The sequence below is a fragment of the Danio rerio genome, chromosome 3 (genome assembly GCF_049306965.1).
Source record: "Danio rerio strain Tuebingen ecotype United States chromosome 3, GRCz12tu, whole genome shotgun sequence".
NCBI lineage: Eukaryota > Metazoa > Chordata > Actinopteri > Cypriniformes > Danionidae > Danio > Danio rerio.
Window position 1 is genome coordinate 3787008 of NC_133178.1, and position 18968 is coordinate 3805975.

The 18968-nt window shown below is 36.2% G+C and overlaps 1 protein-coding gene and 1 long non-coding RNA gene across 5 annotated transcripts in view; both read right to left on the bottom strand.

The window, feature by feature from the left end:
- Window positions 1–8816, bottom strand: part of LOC141381096 (uncharacterized) — a 49528-nt gene extending 40712 nt beyond the window's left edge. Inside the window, exon 1 of one of the 3 annotated variants that reach the window (XR_012400706.1) lies at window positions 8513–8816. This is a non-coding gene — a long non-coding RNA (uncharacterized lncRNA). The remainder of the gene's footprint in view (window positions 1–8512) is intronic. The other 2 variants (XR_012400707.1, XR_012400711.1) reach the window with 2 other exon arrangements.
- Window positions 8817–9798: 982 nt separating this feature from the next.
- Window positions 9799–16062, bottom strand: LOC141381093 (uncharacterized). Of its 2 annotated transcripts, XM_073943922.1 has the most exons (4): window positions 16009–16062; window positions 15753–15835; window positions 13498–13565; window positions 9799–13394 (listed from the first exon to the last, which is right to left on the bottom strand). In XM_073943922.1, the coding sequence occupies exon 4, from the start codon at window positions 13292–13294 to the stop codon at window positions 11963–11965; it is 1332 nt and encodes a 443-aa protein (XP_073800023.1). In that variant the 5' UTR covers window positions 13295–13394; window positions 13498–13565; window positions 15753–15835; window positions 16009–16062; the 3' UTR covers window positions 9799–11962. The 2 variants fall into 2 exon arrangements, with proteins under 2 accessions (XP_073800023.1, XP_073800022.1); XM_073943921.1 differs by lacking the exon at window positions 16009–16062 and having other exon boundaries at window positions 15753–15946.
- Between the last annotated feature and the right edge of the window lie 2906 nt (window positions 16063–18968).

The following is an 18968-nucleotide window of genomic DNA, read 5'->3' on the forward strand; positions in this document are numbered from 1 at the left end:
TTTCCCCCCAATTAGTTTCTGCTTTTGAATTATGTTACAGGATTTTGATCTTTTCATCAACTTTCAACCTTGAAAAGTTGTAAAAAGTGACTTTTATTGTCATGTGTAATAGTCTGCAGTGCTATATTGTTTGGGTTGGTGTTGTATATAACCTGTAATAACTGTCAGCACATTCTCTGTTATTTTACACTCTTATTTCTCTAGATATTATTTTCTTACACATATTATTTCCGATTACTAAAATTAAACTGCAGAGTTGAATTTTTTTTTTTTTTGAGGTTTTGCCTGATGTGATGTTGCAGAGTTTTACATTTATATGTTTCTTTATTTAACCAGGTAAAAACCCATTGAGATCAAGATTTCGTTTACAAGGGTGACCTGGCCAAGAGGTCCGCAACACACCACTTATGAAAAAAAAAACTATTAAAAAAATAATAATATTAATAATAAATAGAAAAATTTATATAATACAAAAATACAGTTTAGTTGATCAGCTATACCCCGTTACAATATATTAAAAACACATACATTGAGAATTGGACTGTTGTTGGTTGTTAAAAAGCATAGAGCGAAACGATGTCATTGGGATGAGCTCAGATATCTTTAGACTGAAGAGTATTCCAGGATGAGGGGGCGGCATGACTAAAGGCTCGCTTTTCTTATTTTAGTTTGAATAATGATTGGATAAAATTTATTTGAACATAGGGCATACTGGCTTTTTGACTTATGAAGAAGGGAACTTAGGTATGAAGGCACCAGACCCAGAAGAGCCTTTTAGACCAGAGGTATCCAGTGGGTGAACCTTCTTACATACAGAGAAGGCCACTCAGCTTCGGCACACAGTTCACAATGGTGAGTAAGTCTCTGACAGCCTGTAACAAACCTTAGAGCACTGTGATAGACTGAGTTTAACGGCTGAAGACATTTGGTTGAAGCATTAACAGCCCCATAGTTAATCAATGGTAAAAATGTTGCAGACACTAAATGTTTGCGAGCTTTAAGAGAAAAGCAGGATGCATTTGTTGGGAGGGGTATAACAGGTTTATGCAGGCCCAGCCTGTAATAGTGTACATATACTCATAAAAGCTTAATAGCTTTGTCTTGGACATTCTTTTATTTAAATAAAGCAATTGACGATATGCACAGCTAGTGTTTTTCAGCCAATGATGAATTTCTGGTGACTATTAATCGATGGGTAACACTTTACAATAAGGTTCATTAGTTAATGCATTTACTAACATGAACTAATCATGAACAACACTTGTACAGCATTTATTAATCATAATTGAACATTTACAAATGCATTGTAAACATCCAAGTCCGTTCTTGTTAACATTAGTTAATGCACCATGAGTTAACATGAACTAACAATGAACTACAGTATTTTCATTAACTAACGTTAACTAACATGAACAAATACAGTAGTAAATGTATTGTTCATTGTTTGTTCATGTTAGTAAATGCATTAATTAACATTAACTAATGAACGTTATTGTAAAGTGTGACCAATCGATGTTGTAATGTAATTAAAATATAATCAATAAATGTCTTTAAAATATGGAAATAAATTTTACTCCAGAATTTTTTATGGAATTTCTGCGGCTAATGATGGCGCCTGCATTTAAATACTTCTATGTCTCTTTTTATGCTTTAACAACCAAATAAATGTTTAAGTCTATTTAACTGATTTCATTTATTCATTTTCTTATCGGCTTAGCAGACGGAAGCGCCAACTTATCCAGGACATGTTTTAAGCAGTGGATGCCCTTCCAGCTACAAACCATTTCTGGGAAACATCTATTCACACACATACGCTACAGACAATTTAGCCTACCCAATTCACCGGTACCGCATGTCTTTGGACTGTGGGGGAAACCGGAGCACCCGGAGGAAACATACTTGAACGCAGGGAGAACATGCAAACTCCACACAGAAACGCCAACTGAGCCAGCCGAAGCTCAAACCAGCGACCTTCTTGCTGTGAGGCGACAGCACTACCTACTGTGCCACTGCGTCGCCCTCATTATTAATATGTTGTATTAAAATGATCAAGGTATTGGCCATTCTCCTGTTCTGTTCATGATTACTCCAGACTCAAACAGCCTCATCACTGTTAAATACAGACTTAACAATGGTTTCAAACTCCCAACCGCTGCAAGTTATACAACACCTCACCTCAAAATGGACTCTACGCATGATCACCTCCGCGTGGAGGTGCCCGCATGGTTACTTCCAGTGCAGCACACTGTATATGGATGTCTCAGGAGAGGATGACAGACAGATTACACTCGCTGTTTATACGTTTCCTCAGATTACTGTAAAGGACTTTAATTGAATTGTGAGACAGAGAGATGTCACAGCAAACAGCAAAGAGAAGAGAATTCTGCATTTCTAGTTACATTTTTTATTTAACCTATTTTAGGCTACATTTTCATTTTCAGGGCCATGAGCTAACGAGTCAAAATAAAATCGATATGCAACCTGTATTTTAGCTGGTAAAATAGACCTACAGTGTAATTTCTAGTGTAAGCCCGCCAGTCCTACGCCACCCAACCCGCTCCGAGCTGGTATCGAACCTGTCACCTTCCACATGGGAGTCGGATGCTCTAACAAGGAGGCTAAAGACCATGGCCCTTAGCATTTGTCACTAGGGCACCCTAAAGCCTGGTTTATACTTCTGCGTCAAGTGACCGGCGTAACCCATGGCGCATGCAACGCGCGCAGCTGTGCATTTATACTTCTGCACGCTGTCTCTGTTGGTCTGCACTTCTGAAACGCTAGTTGGCAGTGAAGTGTAAATGTTCCTCTGTGTCGAGTTTCTTCGCTGCTGTTTTGTTTTCCTGAACACTTCCGGGATGTACAAGTGGTTCAAACTCGCTCATTTTGAGGCAGAAACCGGCGGTAGTGCAACAACTTTAACTATGAGGTAAAAACGAAACAAAACTTTCCATCCAGAGCTCCTTCATGGGACTCCACACTTGTAAACAATCGCTCCATCAGGCTTGCACCATTCACGCGGCTCTCGGTCCCGCCCAGACTCGTCAGCGCTACCAAGCCGACCAATCACAGAGCTTACGCTATGCGTCGTTGCGACGTGTAGTTACATTTTTTTGAGAGGTGCACGTCAGCGACGCCGACAGCCACGGCGAAGGGCTATGCGTCAGCGCCGTAGCATACGCCGGCGTATGACGCAGAAGTATAAATCAGCCTTTAGAGGTCAGAGTAGTGATGTTTACCAGCACAGCACCAACTAGCTGGCCTCCGTTACACTAGCAGTAGCTTATATTGCATATTTTTGAAAGATTATTATTCACCCTACCTGCAGCGCATGCGAGAAGTTGGTCCACAGCAAATCCACTTACTTACGCACTATATTTCATTTATAACACTGTAAACTTGACTTTGAAGGCTGATCATTTTAAGACTTCAAAGAAATTTTTAGGTGTCCTAACTTGAGAATGCTGCTGCATAACGAGATGTTTCTTAAAAGTGCGCTTTAGCGATTTGAAAATGAAAGCAAACGTTTAAAAGGCTTCTGCGTTTTATCAATTTTAGCTTAATTTTAATAATATTAATAATGAATATAATACATTTAAATATTAATAATAGTGCAGACTACTGTGGGACTGTGCAGTGAACTAAACATATTTATCCTCTAACTGAATAACTAATGTGAAAATGACTGGCAGTTGCGTTTTTGCTAGAATTAATTTAACAGCAAATTTCTTCTGGGTTTTTCCTCTTTCGAGCTCAAGAGAGCTGTATTTAAAGAATTAGTTAACCAAAACATAAAATGAATTAGGCTGCTTGCCTTCACGTCACTCACTAGTCCAGTTTTTTTCCCTTGTGAGTTTAGAGCAGGGGTCACCAATCTCGGTTCTGGAGGGCCGGTGTCCCTGCAGGTTTTGGCTCCAACTTGCCTCAACACACCTGCCTGGATTTCAAGTATACCTAGTAAGACCTTGATTAGCTTGTCCAGGTGTGTTTGATTAGGGTTGTAGCTAAAATCTTTAGGACACCGGCCCTCCAGGAACAAGTTTGGTGACCCCTGGATTAGAGTGTGCCTACTTCGTTTTAAAGGCTATATACGGGTGCACCCTGACCTGACGCGGCGACCAGATCTCTGCACTATAGGCCTACCTTAAAGGGCCATGAAACCCCCTCGTTTCAGCAGGGTGTTTTCACACCTCTACTTTGGAAAAAGTCAGAAAAGTGGGCGTGTCCAGCTCTATTTAAGGGGGAGTGTCGGAGGATCTAAAGTGGGATGGTGTGGGAGTGTCTATTTGTGCACGAGCAAGTTTCAGAGTCAAATACACACCCACACACACAGAAGAAAGTGATGGTGTTTAACCTACATGGACATCTGTAGTCGAATTATTTGCCAAATTATTAAATGGTGGACTTTAACTGCAGTTTGGTTCTTTCATTCAGGGAATTCATTCATGTCCCTCGCGACAAAAGAGATATTTGATTCGAGGATCTGCTCTAAGCGTGTATTTTTCATGCAATGTTTGATACCGCACGGCGAATGAGAGAAAAAAAACCTCAGCATTTCCCAGAAACTTAGATGCACACGACAGATAGCGTCAGAAAGCCGCGTGTGTTATTCCGGTCACAAAATTCGTTAAAAACCCTACACGAGGTTAAAGTTTGGTTGTGATGCTAACGTGTTTACACTCGGTGACTCGGTGCAATAGTTAACTTAGTTCGATACGAACAAACTGAATAAACAAAGAGCACTGATCGCTCACTTACCAAATCTGTAGGACAATCACTAGCAACTAGAGCCGCGTCTTTATTAAGAGAAGACTACAAGCGAATCCGGATTTCAGCGTTTGCAGAGGAGAACAGCTCTCAGGTAAACAATGTTCCTCCTTAGACACGCAAGTTATTGTTGTCGAGCGTCGGGTACACTTTTAATCCACACGTGACTCCAGCTGAGCTCTTACAGAGAGAAAATGAAAACAAAACTTAACTGCAGCAAACTATTAAAGCAACACTTCACGCTTGTTTTGCCAACACAACGTGGCGTCTCTGTGGTGTAAAGACGGTGACACTAATGAATATTAATGAAGTTGCACAATAGAGCGCGCTGATTGGTTTGAACCAAGCCTTACTCATGCATTAATGCATCACACTGTAAGATGTAATTAGACACACTCTGGCACAGACGTCCAGTCTGCACGCTGGAATACACGCTATTATGTCATGACCGTGATGCAGCTTTAAAAATTTGTTTCAAACCGGAAGTACGAATTTGCTTGAAATAACGCAAAAACAACCAATTTACACTTTTTAGTGAAATATAGGTGTCCTAATAGTGTTTTTAGCAGTGTGGGACACATATACGACTGTCAACAGCTCAAAAAATGTGTTTTGGTGTTTCATGACCCTTTAAAGGGCCATGAAACCCCCTCGTTTCAGCAGGGTGATTTCACACCTCTACTTTGGAAAAAGTCAGAAAAGTGGGCGTGTCCAGCTCTGTTAGGTGTGGGAGTGTCTATTTGGGCACGCGCAAGTTTCAGAGTCAAAATACACACACACAAACACACACACACACACACACACACACACACACACACACACACACACACACACACGCAGGAGAAATTATTTGCAAAATTATTAAATGGTGGACTTTAACTGCAGTTTGGTTCTTTCATTCAGGGAATTCATTCATGTCCCTCGCGACAAACAAGATATTTGATTCGAGGAACTGCTCTAAGCGTGTATTTTCTTGCAATGTTTGATACCGTACAGCGAATAAGAGAAAAAAAAAACTCCGCATTTCCCGGAAACTTAAATGCACACGGCAGGTAGCGTCAGAAAGCCGCGTGTGTTATTCCGGTCACAAAATGCGGTAAAAACCCTACACGAGGTTAAAGTTGTTGTTAAGGTTAAGGTTGTGGTGCTAACATGTTTACACTCGGTGCAATAGTTAACTTAGTTCGATACGAACAAACTGAATAAACAAAGAGCACTGGTCGCTCACTTACCAAATCTGTAGAGACAGAACAATCACCAGCAACTAGAGCCGCGTCTTTATTAAGAGGAGACTACAAGCTAATCTGGATCTCAGCGTTTGCAGATGAGAACAGCTCTCAGGTAAACAATAAACCTCCTTAGACACGTAAGTTATTGTTGTTGAGCGTCACGTACACTGTTAATCCACACGTGACTCCAGCTGAGCTCTCACGGAGAGAAAAAGAAAACAAAACTTAACGGCAGCAAACTATAAAAGCAACACTTCACGCTTGTTTTGCCAACACAACGTGGCGTCTCTGTCGTCTACACTGTGACAGTAATGAATATTAATGAAGTTGCTCAATAGAGCACGCTGATTGGTTTGAACCAAGCCTTACTCATGCATTAATGTATCACACTGTAAGACGTAATAAGACTCACTCTGGCACAGACGTCCAGTCTGCACGCTGGAATACACGCTATTATGTCATGACCGTGACGCAGCTTCAAAAATTCGTTTCAAACCGGAAGTACAAATTTGCTTGAAATAACGCAAAAACAACCAATTTACACTTTTTAGTGAAATATAGGTGTCCTAATAGTGTTTTTAGCAGTGTGGGACGCATATACGATGGTCAACAGCTCAAACACATGTGTTTTGGTGTTTCGGGACCCTTTAAATCTCACAATTTTCATAATTATTCAATCATTAAATCAATGATTCATTTAATTCACACCAATAGACTATGGTTGAAATTCAAAATGACTCAACAGATCATGTGTGCTAAACTGTGATTTTTAGTTAATTGTAATCCCAAGTTCCCAACTCAACATCCTGCGATGTGACTAAAAGGTATATGCAGGACTTAATTTGTCAGTAAGCTGGGTCAAGTGCTTTTGGTGGACTGTACCGTTACAAAATCGGTGCGTTTAAGATCTGATTTCTTTAAAAATGAATGATCTTCACTGCCTGATTGATATCCGATAAAAAGTGGGTCTAATATCGTACAAAATACACTGCATTAAATTACATTTTCCCCCGCCATGTCTTTAAAATATGAACATTTACTCCAGTACATGTTACTCCAGTATTTTCAAAGGTGTTTCTGCATTTACCTGCTAATTCTGACTGCCATGTAATGTAATGTAATGTATTTTTTTATTTAGTGCCATGTCAGCAACCAAGGCTATCTTCATGGCAGGAATCTTTCAACAATAAATATACAATTTAAAAATCAACAAACAAAATAAAACAAAAATTAAATAAGATTTTTTGTGTTAATACATGATAAAAATTCTAAAATCTTTTTTGGTTTCACTTTGTCAAAAATCTCCTTAAAAGAGTTCATTTCATAAAAAGTCCTTCTGGAATCAGTAAAAGCAGGACAGTCCTGTAAAATATGTTTTACAGTAAGAGGAGTTTTGCAGCACAAACACTGAGTAGGGTTTTCACCTTGGAGCAAAAAACCATGTGTTATTCTCGTATGCCCAATACGACATCTGGTAAAACGACTTGATCAAATCGATTCTTAAAATGTCTTAAAATTCTGTGTGAAACTTCAGGTTGTATTTCATGTAATTTATTGTTTTCTAATGCATTTCTGACTGCCATGTAAACATCTTTTCATCTCGTATTCCACTTAAGCGACTAAATGAACACTGAAGTCTATTTAACTGATTATATTTTAAATTACATTACAACATCGATGCTGTAAAACGAACTATATAAAATTGAAAAAGTCTCATTGACTGTTCACTGGAAGTTTATCGGTATAGTAGTTGATGTTAAATTCAGGGATGTTTGTCAGCCATTCTCTAACATCACTCCAGAACCAGCATGAAATGAAGCAGGCAGAATATGAGCGGTCTAAAGATTCATCAGTAAAAGCACAACCCGTCCTGTCACATTTAACCTGCTTGAGCAGAAAATTGGAAACAGGATAAATCTTATGACAAATATTGAAATGTGACTTGTGTTAACTTACGTATGTCACTGACATATATCAAAGAGCTGATAAGAGTTTTGAGATGAGTGAAGTGTTGTATGTCTACAGGTTCTGGGGTTTCTCCTCATAAAGCTATTGATGAACTAAGAATGAAATGCATACAGTGACCTCTAGTGGACATTTACACTATGTGCTCTCAATGCAGAAACCATCCGACCCCCTGTTTTTTTTTTTTTTTTTTTTTTTTTTTTTTTTTTTTGCGTGAAGAAAAGTAGTTACTTGCAAACGTTGGGACAAACTTTAGCCCAATTATGTTGCTTACGAGACCGGTCAATCCACTCAACACATCATCCACATTTCTGTCATATTTAATCTCCTATCTTATTATTGTAGATTCATCACCAGCAAGTTAATCTGCCATTCACGCGCCTTTCATGCAGATAAATCTGCTCAGGTGTTTAGATAATTATAATCAGAAGTTAATGTCCAAACACGTCTTTATAGAAGTTCACATTGTTGCCATATAACAATGAAAATGTAATTTAAATATTTTCCAGTTTGCTACATATTAAATAATAGTCATTCAAACATCTTTACCCTACCTGACTGTTGGCAAAGAGCAAGCTCTTTGCTGTTGGTCCCGCATGTCCGCCATTGGTTTTGTTTACACTTTTTACCCGAGGTCACGTGCAACGTACAATGCATGGCAATTACATATGGACGCTTCTACAAGAAATACTCGACCGGAACCTTTGGCATACTATTTCAACATACTAAGGTTTGGGACGCACTAGTTATATTTTCGAATACAATTTAGGATAGATAGTATGCTAATTGAGACGCAGCAGTAGTTTCACACTGTGCCACAGACTCGATGGTCAGAGCTAAACGGGAAGGGATGTGCATGTTACATGGGCAGATTTATTACATAATAAAGAGGCAGGTTCATAACTTCTGCATATATAATGGATACTTGCCAAGGTGGATTTAGGAAAGGAAATAATACAATAGAGGAAGTAGAAGTTAACAAGGAGTCAGTAATGCCATTATTATTTTTTCCGCTAAGGCGTATGATATCCCTACTGAAAAAGACAGCCTAGGCTGGTTTAAGCTGGATTTTTCTGCAGGGATGAACTAGAAAGATTGTGTAATTAAATAAATTACATTTAATTAAAAATTACATTAAGTCTGAGTTGGAGAAATTGGATCAAGGATTTCTTAAAGAGAATTAAACAAGCAAACATGGTGTCAGTCTTCTCAAATCAATAAAAAAAAACAGGACATGACAAGTAAATGTAATAAGCCAATTTTTTATTACGATCTGAATTAATGAACAGCATAATTAAACCCGTTTACTGAGAGATGTTTATTCTACTTAGAAGAAGAAAAACAATTTAACATTGTTTTTGGCTTTTCCTCACTACATTTAATCAAATGTATTTTCAACCAGAACAGTTTGTTGCTAAAATGTCATGATTGTGTTTACAATATTGCCAAAGCAATGTTATAATAAATAATAATAATAATATTATTATTATTATTATTACAAAAATGCCAGGAAGAGGAAATATTTAATATTACAATAGCAAATGTAAAACAAAGGGTAAAGGAGTGCAGTGAACACTAGATTGTCTGTTATGTATAGTGTAAAACAGACATTATTGTTCAGTCTGTTGCTGTGATTGAGAAAATAAAAGCACACAGTGAGTGTTTTTTATGAAATCCTGCAGAGTATTTTGAACAGCACAAATCTCTCTCTATATAAAGAAGTATATATACAGAAGTACGAGGTAGTTTTTTTTCTCTGTGTATCTGATCTAAATAAAACATCTGAATAAGCTTTAATAACAGGATCTCCATTTAAAGAAATTCTCCCCCAAAACAAAGAGTTTATTTAGTCAAGTCATCTTTATTTCTACAGCACTCTATACACTGTAGATGGTCAAAGCTAATTCACAAGGATTAACAGGACAATAATAAAAAGTCAGAGAACAATATTTCAATTTTGTCTGACAATATATTCAATAAATCAGTCAGAGAGCAGAATAGAGGATATAGGATATAATAGATATACACATTTCACATTACAAGGCATGACTTTCTTAAAACTTTCTTTAAATGTCATTGATTCTGTTCTTTGTTACTGAGGAAAAAAAAGGTATTTGTTGATAAAGAAGCTAAATTGTTCGTAGTGTATGAGTGTAAATGAAAGTGTATGGGTATTTCCCAGTGATGGGTTGCAGCTGGATATATATATATAATAAAAACGTGAATAAATGTAAATGAATAAGCATAAGTGACTAAACATTAATAAACGTAAATTAATAAACATGAATAAACATAAATGATTCGTTTTGAACAAATATAAAATGAACGTGAGTGAATAAATGTAAATGAATAAAGGTACAATTAATTAATGTCGACTAAATTATTAAGTGTGTAAATGAATTCATGCATACGATTGTCTAAACTACTTTTTTTCATTCTTATTATAACACACACACGTACTAAAGGTGCAGTATGTGATTGTCTTCAGAAACGTGTTGTTGTGCTGGTTTAAAGTCTCCTCACAGTCCAATAGTACTGATTAAAGTAAATGATCTAAATGTGTTTATATGTATTTTTATATTTTGGATAATGGAAGAAGACTAAAACATGTTCATCCAGTTAAATACAGTCAGGCTGATAATTCCCATAATTCTGATAAGTAGCTCAAACTGTCTGTCAGCAAATGTAGATTTGTATAACTGCGCACCTCTGTTCACAGATCCGCCGTTTAACTGCTGGTGAAAACAAATGCTAAATCAAAACTTGTTAAAATCCTGAATCAATATTGGGGTTACTTTTGCGCACTGGAGGAAGGACGACACCATGGCTGAAGGATTTCCCTTAGACAGGTATTCTGTTTTAAAACTATTTTAGTCACTCAAAGCTGAAATAGATTGTGTTGTTATGAATAGGTTATATGCACAGAAGTGTTGTTTAGCCACTGAAATCTCTCTGCGATAGACTGATGTGACTATTTTCAGTTTCATAAGGTCCTTTTACAGTATCGATAATGTCAATTTATATTCAGTTTAACAACAAAACATCAGTGAATAGCGCTATTCCGCCTAGCCTGCTTTATTGAGCTCAAGTTGCTTATATATTCACATTGGGTCATTTTTGGTCAATGACAGCCTGTGATACACTCCTGATATTGTTTACCGCTACTCAGAATATTTGCTCTGAAATAGCATGCAAGTATGACTTAGTCATAAGTGTAATTCCTGCATGTCACCGGCCAACCACTAAGCATACAGTAGTGGCTTTAGGACAAATCGTGTGAGAGAGTGAGACCAGCAATCCTTGCATGCATGAAATATTGCACATTATGTAATATAAGTTTTGCTGCTACACAACTGAAAATGAGGCGTGCTGATATAATACAGTTTTTTTGTTGGGAATTGTAGTATTATAAAATACTATAAAGTTTTCTAACTGACGAATGACAAGATCTAGTGGGCCTCTGTTATCCTTAATGTGCGCGTGTGTGATTTTGCTTTGGATGGCAGGAATTGTGTTTCAAACATATTTTGCTAACCAATTAGATTGCCTACTGCACCTTTAACTTTAGTCTAGATCGGGGGTGTTCAAACTCGTTCCTGGAGGGCCGGTGTCTTGAAGAATTTAGCTCCAACCCTAATCAAACACACCTGAACCAGCTAATTAAGCTCTTACTAGATATACTAGAAACTTCCTGGTAGGTGTGTTGAAGCAAGTTGGAGATAAACTCTCCAGAACATCGGCCCTCCAGGACCGAGTTTGGACACCCCTGGTGTAGATATATCACAAAAATTCTGTCATCAAAATATTACAGTTAAACCTATATGAAATCAATGTTAATTAGTTATTAATCAGATAATCCTTCTCAATTATTAGCCGCTAGTGAATTTACTGCAGATCCAATCAAATTCCTCTTTTTCTCTGTTCAGCTGTAGATGATCTGATCATCAATACAAACCTAAAGAGTGAAGATTAATAGAAAACTCTTCTTCAGGTTCAACGAGATCTTACAGTAATTTTCTGCGCTTGGTCACAACATTATCTTTAATTTCTGGGATGGTTATTCTGACTTTATATCCTGATTTTCCTTTTCCGTCCTTTCCTGTCACACTCCTGATCTCATCTGTGTACTGCTGAACATCAGTACTTCTGAATTTAAGCCCAGAGAGGCGCTCAATTTTCTCAATGTCCACAATCTGCAAACACTCCTGAATTTTCTTAAGGTGCACAGTGCCTACTTTGTAAACAGGGTTCTTAGGGTCCTCACTCCCTTTATAGTCTCTAGCCTTAAACTTATCACTATTGTGAATCAGATAGCACTTTGGCTCTGATACTGTCCCATTTTTATTCTCCACAATAGATACTTTAAAGAAGGAATGTGGCACTGCTTTTTTTGAGCCTTTGCTTTTTTGGGTTGCAGATTTTGAATCGATTATTGGTCCAGTGTAGACGTGGACGTTGAGGATGTTATTGTTTGTTATGTCATCATAAATCATTTTCTCCAAAGCTTTCATCACACCTCTATTAATCTCAGAACGCTTTGGTGACATGTTGCTGAACAAATAAGTGTCATAATAGGCTTTCTGACACCACCTGTGATTGGCCGCCGCAGCAAGATGACATTGAGTGTAGTCTGAGACTTTACTATGGACACTTAATTTAAGTTTTACTTTGTCCTTCATGGCTAAAGTGCCCTTGTTTAATATCTCATACACCCATTCAGCATTCTTGGTGTTTCTATTGTATGACATGACGTATGTTTTTTTCTTCCTTATTTCTCTTCTTGAAGGGCATCCATCTATTAATTTATATTTGGATGTGGCGGTTTTAGTTTGTTTAGAGGTGGCTTCACTACCAAACAGCTCTGAGAGAGGAATTTTAATGCCGATGGTTGGAGAACTACCAGCTAGGTTTTGTGCCTTTTTACTTTCAGAAATACCTTCTTCTAGACTACGTTTGCGTGCAATAATGCGCTGAGATACTTTTTGTGCCGGTCTATCAGATGAATCCTTTTTTGTCACACTGCTACATGGCTGCTCTTCCTGTTCACATTCAGTAAGATCAGACTCTGTTGAATCATGTTTATCATCATCAAACATTTTCATCTCCTGGAATGTTATTACATACGCCCATTGGTATCTTATGTAATTTATTTCAATTTTCGGTGTTTCTTCCCAAGCTCGTCTAATGTCATTATATGTCCAACAATGCTCTGTTTTAATATGACATTTTTTTTCTATCTCCTCTTTAATGCCATCAAACCACTGAAACGTATTCTTAAACGATAACAAACACTCAGCCATGTCCTCTAAAGAGTCCTCAGGTAAGTCTGCTGCCATCTTGATGAAATCTGGACACAAATTTGAGGAACAGGAAGAGCTCTTGTGTGATTTAGTTTCACTTCTCAGAGGTCTTCAAGGATCTTCTCTTCTGACCAGACTAAAACAAATGTGCAGACAGATGGAAAAAACAAACCTAATGTCAAATGTCTCCTTCATTCAGGATGGTAACTGATTGAGAAGTGAGGTAAAGATTGACTCACATGAACAGACTGAAGGTCAGATGAACACACACGTCTGCTGTTCTGATTTTACACCAGATTTTGCTCTCCTACAAACACACACACAAAAACACATTCACTATTTAATAAAGCAAAGCACATTCAGTACTTAAATATGTTCATGTTTTATAAAGAGTTTAAAACAGTATTTATCACACACACTTTATCTCTCTGTCTACATGTATATAATGAAATGCTGAAAGAATGAATATTATTGTGACACCAGTGTGCTTTACCTGATTACAACAGCCCCTAAAAACGCTGTATTTTACTGAATTTCTTGATTACTGGATTTACACTATTGTCAGATCTTATATGGGAAATCAAAACATTTTTAAAATCATTAAATCTGAAGCAAAGCTCAAGAGTTTGGGATAATTTGTTGATCAAATTGATCATTTGCGCATCACAAGCTTCATTTATTTAATTAAAATACAATGCAGTTAATAATCATATATAATAATTCATTCATTCATTTTCTTTTCGGCTTAGTCCCTTTATTAATCAGGGGTCACTACAGCAGAATGAACCAGCAACTTATCCAGCATATGTTTTACGCAGCGGATGCCCTTCCAGCTGCAACCCATCACTGGAAAACATCCATAGACACTCATTCACACACATACACTACAGACAATTTAGTTGTTTGGACTTCGGGAAACCGAAGCACCCGGAGGAAAGGGTTAACCATAGCATCCAAGGTTTTCACCACATTGTTGGCAGACGTCTTTCTGCCAATTATTGAAAAAGTTCGGCAAAATTTGGATGAGAAACACAGGAGAAACCATTTTTGCAGCATAAAAGTATTTTTTTATTATAGTCTATATATTTTTTTTATTTTAAAGTATGCATGTAAAATCTTATATTGTTGTGTTTACCATCTTCTAGGCCAAAAGATGTAACCAGTGCTTAATTTGTGAATTGCGAGGTCCAGGTGTTACATAAAATTCTGTGACCATCGCATACAATGACCCTAGTATGCGCTGTTCTCACTGTTTGGCTTGAACTCGCTTCCACAGGCGGATTGGACACACAAACAGCCTGGTAAATACTCTCATGTGAACGCGCTCGGCGCCCGCGCACATTGGGCGCCGAATAAACTGTTCAATACAAGTATCTATAAAATCCTTTATATTTCACACATAAAAAAATATATGTTCTCCAAATGCAAACGGCTTACATAATAATAATAATAATAATAATAATAAAATTCATAAAAACAACAGTTTTGATACATACAAACACAAATATTATACACAAAATAACTTATTTGAACATTAAACAGATAATGAAAATATATATTATAATTGAAAATGTAAGAAAATACAATACACAACTGTATGTTCTATCAAATGGTCTGTAATAATGTTTCTGGCCAGTTTTGCTCTCTCTTTCCTTTTCAATTTTCTTTTGTTTCAAAGCTAATAGACCTACTAAATGCATTGTATAATAATGGATAATAATCCAAATAAATCCAAATGTGTTTATCCATCAGATAAATAAATAAACATGTTGTGCTACGTAGAATAAAAAATAAAATGAGTTAAGTACTGAGGGACTATAGCTACTATTTTAAGTAAACTGGAGTTAAATTAACTTTGTGAAATCTGCCTTTTAAGCATGTGTTACAACTAACCCTCTGTCTGTTGCAACTTGCCCCGCAGGTAGGATAAAAAGTAACATTTTTACTCCTGGCACTTTTGGCAATACTGCACAGAAACAACAGTTCTGATGTTCATACATTCAGTGCTCATTTGTAGGAGAGGCTTGTGTGTTGTTAAAAAACAAATGGTTTGTCTAACCCCATTACTTTGTTCATTATTTGGCCAAAACCAAAAAGAGTTACTTTGTGCCCCGCTCTCCCCTATTATATTTTTCTTCTAAAGAAAATCTTAAAAAATGAAAGTAAAAACTGCTAAGTTCAATATTATTTGCCCCATTAGGTGATTGTTTTTATTTTATTTTTTTTTGAACAAACTACTGTTGTCTTACCAAGCCTTAAACTTGCACAAACCTTAAACTGCACTTTAAGCTAAATTATATTTTAATGTATGATGTACTGCATCATGGCAAGTAATTAGTTATTAATACTATTATGGTTAAAATGTATTGAAAAATCTTCTCTCTGTTAAACAGCACTTAGTGAAGTATTTGAAAAAGAATAAAAAAATAATAGGAGGGTGAATAATCTTGCTTTTAATAAAGCTCTGGTTGACATGAAAATAATTAGTTCTCACCTTTTACTTGAGAGTGTCGTCAGCTATTCAGCAACCCTGGGTGATGTCTGTGGTGTCTGTACAGCTACAGGCAGGTTCTGCTTCTTAAGATTGGATAAGAGTAAAGTGTTCAGGCTCAGACAGAAATTATTCTGACAATTCGCTATATATACTCTTCTACAAACCCTGTACATACGAACACAAACGTCTAGTTCAGCCCTTTTCTTGCTGATGCTGTAACTTGAGGAAAAGAAAAAAGAAAAACATGCATACATACCTGTTGTGGGTAAGAAGGGAGATTACCTTTGCTTGCCATATCAGTACCATCATCTTGTTTTTCTTATACTAGTATTCAACTTAACCCTTTAACTGCCCCACCAAGAAAAAAGCAATAGAAACATGTTTGGATGGCATTTCTTAACTCCTAATGTCGCTAGTTAACACACTCAATGCATCCCATAATTTCTAAAATATCAGTCTTTACCAAATGGTAGATATGTCAGTTTATGGTAAACAATGAAACATTTTTTAAATACTAAATCACCTTTATTTATTGAAGTATGCAATAAAATATTTCAGATTCTCATTTAACACAGTAATTTACAGTGTTACATGTGTTCTTGTTTTTTTGTTTTTTTTTTTACGATAAAACCAAAATCAATGCTGTGTGCAAGCCATTATTAAAAACAGTCATTCTTCAAACAATATAAAACATTGAAAAATATGGGAACATTATATATGACATTCAATCAATGATCTTGTTTTTCAGAAAGTAATACTGTACCTGTAAGAGTCGGGTTATTGCGATAGGATTGGGGTTAGGGCAATAGAAAATAGTTTGTACAGTATAAAAACAATTGTAACCTATGTAAGGTCCCCACAATTCACAAAAAAACATTTTCTGGTAAAAGGACCTGATGGATGTGCGTTCTTGTAGCATAGAAACTGCTGACATCAATCAAATAACTGCAAAAAAACAAACAAACAATCATCAATCCCTTACAATTGTACTGATGCTCGAACACCAGCATTTGCCATTTAAGACGTAATCATCTCTGAAAATTGTGATTTTTACACATTAATTCTAAGAATTCATATTTACTCCAAAAATATCCTAAAACTGTTGAATATATATATATATATATATATATATATATATATATATATATATATACTTCAGAAATTCTCTCACTTTACTCATGAATAAATAACAAGCTTTGTCGTATTTATTGAATGATCAAAAGTGAATATTTCTCAGCAAACACACGTTAACCTTTACATTCACTCTCATTTCTCATTAGTTTTGCTCTCTTATGTTTACCATAAAGTACCAAATCAACCATTTGGTTTATCATATTTTTGAAAAATTATTACAAACATTCATTTGTTTATTTTGCACATTTCCGCAGTAAACTGCAGTAAAACATGGTTTAACACAAGAAATACATGGCTATGTAAAATAGTGGGCATACTGAACTGATTTACTGTAGCAGCCAGAGCGTGTGAACTACCTGTAAGCGGTGTGAAAAATGACATTCTTTAGGGAGCTTTGTGTGTTATACTATATCGTTTAACTGTTTAAAATGCCAATTTTGGAGTGCCTATTTAGGCTAAGTGCAAATAGTGCACCTCGCTGGAAATAGGTAGTTAAGTGCTTCTTGCCATCACCATTTGATCAACAGAGACAACAAAACCAAAGAGCCCAACTGACAGCAGAGTGAGTGGCCTAGCTCGTAAAGCGCATGACAACAAGCTATAAGGCGATCGATCATGAACCCGGTTCGAATCCAGCATCTGGTGAACACATCAGATTAGACATACATTTTTTTTAATAGATAGGAAATATTTTTTTGTTTAAAAATTGAAATAAAGTATAAAATATATAAAATGAGATATAAAGTCACAAGTGACTCATGGGTATTTAATAAGGATATTAAGAATAATAAACATTCTATAAACAGTTATTTTCCACCTGGTGTTAAATGTTAGCGACATCTTAATATAATTAATTTGTATTTACAATGTTAGCCGTCCTGCTTTACCCATATTCTCCGACCTCATGGCTCTGCTTAAAGAACATTTATGGCACATGCCCTATTAAAAGTAGCTCTTTCTCTGTAAAAAAGCACATATTGCTTAGACAACTCTATATTTTCCTTTTAGCAAATAGTCGCCACCATATATAATTATTATTATCTTTATATTTAAATTGTCTAAAAATGACATCACGTATAATTGAATAAAAAGCACACAGATTTCACAATATCCTCGTTTTGATAGACGTCTTCAAACATTCAGCCCAAATGCAGAGACCTAAAACATATTATTTTTCCCTAGGCTATATAACACTTAATAGATGATTCCCCTTCATTTAAGGATGTTGCATATTATTCAATGATCTTAAGTAAAGAAAATTGTTAAGTGTTTCAGCACATAAGAGCAGCTGCTGTGGACGGCACCGAGAGATGGTGCAAAATCCCCCACCCACCATCCCCAGTATAAATCATGCCTCAGTAAAAATCATCTGTGCTCCAGTATCCTTTTAGAAATACAATTTACTTTATGTAAATGTATTAATTTAGAGTGGTTATCCCAGAATAAGGATGTTAGGGTACATTTGCATTGGCCTCTTTTGTATGCACAAGTTTGTTATTCTCTATGTGCAACCCAAACAACGCTGGTGAAAAAAACAAGCGGATGCATGCACACCATTCCATGCGCCTCACACACTGTTCCTGCTCTTGTTTACATGCACACCGATAAAATATACACCACTCATGGCTGTGAAATCGGAGTAACGTTAAAGGCTTTTTCTGTTACTTTTATGACACTAAAGCTTATAAGATGATGATCTTATTTTGACTAATCATGGCTATGAAGCAGAAAGGAGGGATAGAGTTAGAGTAGTAAGACTTAATAACATTAATTCCCAGCCTTGAGTTGGCTCTAAGACAAACAGAAAATTCTATAAAACATGCAGTATATATTTTTTGTATTCTATAAAAGTCAAATTAATATCCATGAAAAACAATTCTCGAGGTCTTTGCATATCACTCCAGTTTTGTCTTTATGTTGTTCTCCAGTTACATTTAGGATTGTTTTCTGTTATTTATTTAGAATAATAATTGTATAATATTAATAATAATTTTATTTATAATCAATATAAATGTTTTTAATAATCTCAATTCTGGTTTTGTCCATATTTTACCCAAAGTCTGGTTAAAACAAAATTGGGGG